This window comes from Nicotiana tabacum, chromosome 17, assembly GCF_000715075.1.
Source record: "Nicotiana tabacum cultivar K326 chromosome 17, ASM71507v2, whole genome shotgun sequence".
NCBI lineage: Eukaryota > Viridiplantae > Streptophyta > Magnoliopsida > Solanales > Solanaceae > Nicotiana > Nicotiana tabacum.
This window is the reverse complement of record NC_134096.1, coordinates 127,922,487-127,929,471: the sequence shown is the minus strand read 5'-3', so window position 1 is coordinate 127,929,471 and position 6,985 is coordinate 127,922,487. Positions and strand designations below refer to the sequence as shown.

Here is a 6,985-nt window from a genome sequence, read left to right as displayed (position 1 = left end):
TTTAATTTTTCCCTCTTTACACATTCCCCTTTTCAGCTCAGTATATTCCCTCCCCCCCTCTCAACAAACCAGTATATACATATATAATATATTCTAATCTAATATAGGATAGATCTTCACTGCTTAATTTATATTGTACAAGCCTTAAGATTTTACCCTTGAAAAATGGTACGCATGCGATATCAAAGGTCTTGTGCTTCAAAATTAGATTGGAATTCTGATTTCTATAGTCTTGGGTTTTATCAGAATGGAAAAGGGTCTCCGAATCTGAAATTTCAGCGTTTATTAATCAACTTTAATCCTCATCATCTCCAATTAAGCTCTCATCTTCCTTTGAAGGTAATTTTGTGAAATATTGCAGTGTCTTTCTTTGCGGTTGATGTTTAAATGACTTTGAAAAACACTAAATGACCTTCGTGTCTTTCCAGTGGGTTATTGATAAATTGACGTTTTTCTTCTTCTTTCGGTGTAATTTGTACATTGATATAGATCTGTAGATCAAGAGCTAGGCGCTATGGGTTATGTTTGCCTCCTAGGCTTCTTCAAGTTCGAGCAATGGATGAGGTAGTTTTTCTCCTTTTATCTTTTTTACTATTAGTTCAGCATATGTTGTAGACATTAGCACTTTTACTTTAGGTATTATACTCTCTAGGAATGGTTTCACCTTTCAGAGATTCATACATTTAGAAAATATACAGAGCATCTAGTACATATTTTTGTATTTGCATAATATTGGATGAGATGACTTAAATGGAGTAACGTGGTTAGTTAGGATTCATATAGCCGACCCCAACTTGTTTGGGACTGAAGCGTAATAGTAGTTGTATACTATTCCTTTTTGGTCGTTATGGTATTGCTGCTCTTTTCACTTTAGCTATGTCTGTTCTTTACCAATTTTAGATATTTTTTTGATTTACCGTTCTGTTTGGTTGTGTGTTGAATGTTTTCGACAGCAAAATGTTGTTTAGATATATTTTTTGATTTACTGTTCTGTTTGGTTGGGTGTTGAATGTTTTCGACAGAAAATGTTGTTAAATATTTTAAGTCATTTTGGTCTAGATATTATGTTGGTGAAAATATCATATTGGTGGAGGGAGGAGAGGTGTGCCCGGGATGATTATAAGTAGCAAGGAATGAAAAGAAATGTTTTATGTTGATAGGACAAATTGCTATGAAGTAAGAGTTGAGTAGATAATCACAACAAGTAAGTTGTTTCACATAGGAGACTATTTTCCTCAAGAAAAACCTTTTCAAAAATTTTAGCAACCAAAAAATGTCCAAGTGGAGTTTTTCTTTGATGGGAAAATATGAAGACTGTAATTGTTTGTACAGATTGGAGTGAGATTGTCAAGTGACTGCTTAAGAAAATATTTAAGCAACAGGAAGCGGCATACAAGGATGCAGGTATAAATAGGAAAAGAAACAGATTCATACTAGATCAAGGAGACACTGCACGGATTCTCTAAGGTCAATTGAACGAAAATTGCAGATATTCTAAGCGCATTGAGTTTCAATACATGTGCAGGGGCAGCATCATTTCTAAGCATCTTTTGTCTTTCTTTTCTGCCAAATGGACCATAGAGGAAGACTAAAAGCCAAGGTCATTGCTTTGGAAAGAGCTAATAGAGCTTGAGATACTGGGGGTTGACCGAGTCGGTGCTTAAAAAAGAGAAGGTCGATTCCCTAGATTATCCTACAAAATAGCTACAGAAGAAAATATCATTCACAGGAAAAAACTCCCAGTGAGGCATGCGTCATTAGTTGGCCAGATTTTGCCTCTTTTCTATGTCATTAGAGTGCGGGTTTCGGGAAGAAAAAGATAAGAAAAATAAAATAAATCTAAAAATGTAATTGTAACACAAACAATAATTACTTGACAAACGAATGGAAGATACTGTAATGAAGCTATACAGATGAACAGGATGTAAATGATGAAAATAGTATGTTAGATTTCATCAATTCACTACAGGAATCAATTTCTGTATAGATAGGAGGTGCCTCTCTTTTTGTTTTTGCACTGGGGATTTTCTGACTTGTACCTACAGAGCTCTTTCTTAGTGCTTTGCTGTTTGTTTCAATAAAATACTTACCAGTTCAAACTTCCAAGAAAACAATAACATATCAACCAAGATAAAAAACCATATTAAATTTCTGATTTTGATGAAATGATGTAGTTTTAAGTTATTAGTGGCTAGTTTTCTAATGTTGTAGTTTTAAGTTATTAATGGCCAGTTTTCTTATACTAAATTTTAGTGTCTTATTCCTAATTGCTAAAAGTTTCTTCATAATGTTGTCAACTATTTTTGTTGTCTAGCATTATGTTCTTAACGACAGAGCCTATTGGTGTAGAGACGCACAACTTAGCGCCTTAGTGCCTACGCTAAAGTGCCAACTAAGCCAGGCGAAGAGCAGCACCTTAGCTTAACCGAGATTCAGGGCTTAAGTGCGCCTTTAGTGAGCCTTTAACTATACTGTTATAAAACTTGTTGTGCTTGACTATGAGATTGTTATATAACTATACCAATGCTTGAAATGAATTTAGCATAAGACGGCACTACAAAACTATAACCATTTCCTACTGCTGCCATGGAACAAACCTAATACTAGTTCAGTATCATACGTGTTTTTCTTTTTTGTTATACAGGATTTTGGGGTCTCTTCACTTCATGACTGGGGAGACAATAATAGAGCAATTGATTATAGGCTCTCTGCAAGTGAAGGTGAAGAAAGCGATGGAGATATTATACTACAGCCGATCACTGATGTTGATTTGCCTACCCCCAAGGAGCAGTTTTATCCAGCCGATGACTCCATAACAGCAACTGCCCACCGGTTATCAATGCTTGGCAGAGCGTACAAGACAAAAAAGTAAATCTGCTTGTACCCATAGAACGGGTATCTTATATCTTTCTACGCATTTTATGTATCTCATAATTTATTGATATAGAACTATTGTACTGATGAGCTTAAAGGAATGAAGACTGTGTGTTTAGCATTACTCTAACCAAGTTTATTTTTTGGTAATTTCGTAAAGTTTTCTCCATTCTCTCAGCGCCTTTCAAACCCATATAATGCAGGACAAAATATGGCATTCTAAACAACATAGGTCTCATAACGTTCTCGACGGTGCTTCTGTCTCTTGTGGATTGTTGTGCATGGAAGATTGTCAGACTGCCCCTGGCTCCACTTTACCTGATGCGTCCCTTTCTCATTTCTGCAGTGGCAGTGTCTTGTGTAGGTTATGTCTGTGTCCCATTATTTCGCAGTTTAAAACTCCAATCTTTAATCAGGAAGGAGGGGCCTGCTCGGCACTCTAGTAAGAAAGGAACTCCTACTATGGGTGGATTGTATTTTGTCCCCATTGGAGTAATTGTTGCACAAATTCTTGTTGGGTTTTCTTCTCTGGAAGTTCTCGGAGCATCTGCAGCAACTTTAGCTTTTGCAGCAATTGGATTACTCGATGACTTGATAAGTACGAGGAATAATAATGTTGGCTTATCCGCTCGATTTAGAATTATATTGGAGGTGACTCCTTTTTTTGTATCTTTTCAAATCATAAGTTTTGCTCTTGCTGCTCTGGAGTTGACAGTACTCCTCTCTGGTACACAGGTAGTTGCTGGGACATTGTTCTCCTTTTGGCTGTACACGTCGGACATACCGTCACCCTACAGCATGTATACATTCTTGTAACTAATTTCATCAACCTTTTTATGATGGTAACTCACAAATCTATCTTATGTTAACAATAAGTTTTTCTTATTCAGTATAAAAAAAGGGCAGCCTGGTGCACTAAGCTCCCGCTATGCGCGGGGTCCGGGGAATGGCCGGACCACAAGGGTCTATTATACGTAGCCTTACCCTGCATTTCTGCAAGAGGCTGTTTCCACGGCTTGAACCCGTGACCTCCTGGTCACATGACAACAACTTTACCAGTTACTCCAAGGCTACCCCTTCTTCTTATTCAGTATATTAAAAAGATTTAATTCATGTATTTTCATTCCTCAAATTGATGCTTCTGGATGAACTGGATTAGTCACTAGTGTGCCTTAGGTCCTAACACATTTAGATCCTGAATTTCCACCCGTTGACTTGCTATCTAATTGGTGAATGTCGCATCATGAATTTTGTATCAACATCCCATAGTTGGATAAAGAACTCTCTAACTTAAGGAACAAAATCAGGGGGATAAAAGAATAACAGGAGTTATTGATCTTGATAACATTCCTAGCAGCATAGACAAATGCTGGATGTTTTTGATACTTACAACGCTAATCCTCGTTCCCTTTATAGATCAGTTTCTTGCACAGCTCCTGGAACATTACAATTTAAATGTTTGAATACAGAAATATTTTTGAATAAGGAACTCAAAGCTTATGAAACCTTGCTTGAAATCTTAGAGTTAACTGGATATTCTGCTAACATTACTGAAGAATGAAGATGCAAACATGCTTTCCTGTATATTACAACAGAAATCTCTTCTTTCTCGGCCAATATTAAATCCTACGTGGTATATGCATGGAAATTGGTTCCATATCATGTAAGATTAACATCTTCTATGTGTATGCAGGAAAGCAGTGGTTCCCCTACCTGCGCCTCTTGGGCTCATATGTCTTGGAAAACTCTATCCTTTTTTAACCTCGTTTTGCTTTGTTTCCATGGCTAATGGAATTAATCTTACTGATGGTCTCGATGGATTGGCTGGAGGAACTGCCACATTGGCGTTCATTGCAATGTCGATTGCAGTGCTTCCTATATGTTCTGGTCAGTTTCTGAACTACTGATCCTTGTGGCTTTCATTGCAATTCAAGTGTACTGACTTCATTGTGTTACTTAGTTCAATATTATTAACGGAAGTTTTTGTGATGAAAAAGTTAACATTATTTTGGTTTCCAAGCAAAACAGTGTCTTGAGGCTTGCATTTTCTGAATTTTCACTATTCTTGCTGAGTATGGTTTTGTGCATCCAAAAACAGAGCTTTCCATATTTGGAGCATCCATGGCAGGAGCCTGTGCAGGTTTTCTTCTGCACAACCGGTACAAAGCATCAATATTTATGGGTGATACAGGAGCCTTAGCCTTAGGAGGCGCACTTGCTTCTATGGCTGCTTGTACAGGGATGTTCTTTCCATTGTTCATTTCATCTGGTGTTTTTGTCCTGGAAGCATTATCAGTTATACTGCAGGTAACCTGTATCTATATAACCATTCTGTAATTTTTTGCTCATGGATAATGCTCTCTCAACACTTGTGGATGAATTATCAGTTTATTTGCAAATACGATATTCCTAGTGTCCACTTTCTGATTCTGGTAACTTTATCCTTTCTGGCTTTCTTGTTCGAACTATGTAATATAGAGATGCTTCTATAATCTACTTGTGTCAATATTTAAAATTTTGGAAGAGGAACTCATTGCTCCCTTTTTCCCCCTTTCATTTTTATTTTTGATACTGTCGTCGTCCCCCTCCCTCTCTATCAACCTACCTACCTAGCCATGCAACTTAAGGTTCTTAATTTGGTTTCTCTTGCTCTCTCCTGGTCCTCTCCATGTAAGTGCTTCTATTCATAAATGCAGTCATGGAGGGAATTAAGGAGAATTGAGATTATGTAGAAGGCGAAAGAAATTATGCCCTTTGCAATTCCAAGAATTTACTTTTGCTTATTGTCTTTAGGAGACAAGAGGGGTTGCTCTGATGGTAAGCAACCTCCACTTCCAACCAAGAGGTTGTGAGTTCGAGTCACCCCAAGAGCAAGGTGGGGAGTTCTTGGAGGGAAGGATGCCGAGTTTCTATTGGAAACAGCCTCTCTACCTCATGGTAGGGGTAAGGTTTGCGTACACACTACCCTCCCCAGACCCCACTAGTGGGATTATATTGGGTTGTTGTTGTTGTTATTGTCTTTAGGACAAGAGAAACAAATGTAGCCTTCACATTTTGAGAAGTTTGCATCATTCTATTTAAATTTGCAACCTGATTGCTTTGAGGATGTTTTACTGTACAAATGTAATTAGCTAATTAAACTGCCTTCCCCACTCTAATTAGTTCGGATTAGGTAGCTTGAGATGTGTTCCTTGTTCTTGAACCTCGGTTGAGGTTGAATTTTTGCTGCTATCTTTATATATTTGTAAAAATGAAATTACAGTCCACCTCTGTGGCCTAAATTCGCTCACCCGTTTCTTAAGTAGGTTAGTTTGTATCCAATAATCTCATTAATGTGTCTGCACTTTTATGTTTTAACTGACAGAGACTTATCTCTGTCTCAGGTTTCCTTCTTCAAGACAACAAAGTATTTTCAAGGAACTGGACGCCGCTTGTTTCGAATGGCACCCTTTCATCACCACCTCGAGTTATGTGGGGTAAAAGAACCTGTCATTGTTGCTGGTGCATATGCTTTTTCTTGCATTTTAGCCTTGAGTGCCGGATATGTGGGACTGACTTCAGTTTAACCACAAGTCATGGAGCTTTTTGGGTCTGCTTTTGGCATATGTTGACAATCTGGAGACACTTCCTGCAGCAAGTTTTCTCCTTTTTAATTTTTTTTTTTTTTCCCTTCAAGCTTAGAATAGACTGAGGAAACTGTTTTTCTTTTACTTTTTCCTCATAATGTTGAAATACCGGGAAAATGGCCTTATATGTAGTATTCTGTGACCTAAGTAGCATTAAATAGTTATACAAATATTTGAGAATCTTAAAATTATCCCCATGCCCGATTTCTTGTGAATATATTACTAATATTCTGGATTTAAAATTCTTTAATTTAGTATATAAGAATACAGAAGGTGCTCATAGTTTTGTTTAGTTCTTTATTTCTTCCATTCAACTTCTAAATGATTTTAAGGTGTTGTACGACCATAGCCGAGCATAGGTCTAACTAGCCACAGCTCTCATCGACCATCCCCAATTGCCTTGCATCTCGAAGTGATTACCATGTGTAGGGGTGTTAATGGTTCGGCCGGTTATTTTATAAAATTTATATCATATAAATTTTTTG

The 6,985-nt window shown here is 37.3% G+C and overlaps 1 protein-coding gene across 1 annotated transcript; it reads left to right on the top strand.

The window, feature by feature from the left end:
- On the top strand, window positions 1–6,742 carry LOC107774432 (phospho-N-acetylmuramoyl-pentapeptide-transferase homolog). The gene is made up of 8 exons (XM_016593958.2): window positions 1–339; window positions 490–564; window positions 2,645–2,868; window positions 3,078–3,525; window positions 3,610–3,674; window positions 4,568–4,761; window positions 4,973–5,181; window positions 6,258–6,742. Exons 1-8 carry the CDS (start codon window positions 166–168, stop codon window positions 6,438–6,440), a joined length of 1,572 nt encoding a protein of 523 aa, XP_016449444.1. The 5' UTR covers window positions 1–165; the 3' UTR covers window positions 6,441–6,742.
- The last annotated feature ends 243 nt before the right edge of the window (window positions 6,743–6,985 follow it).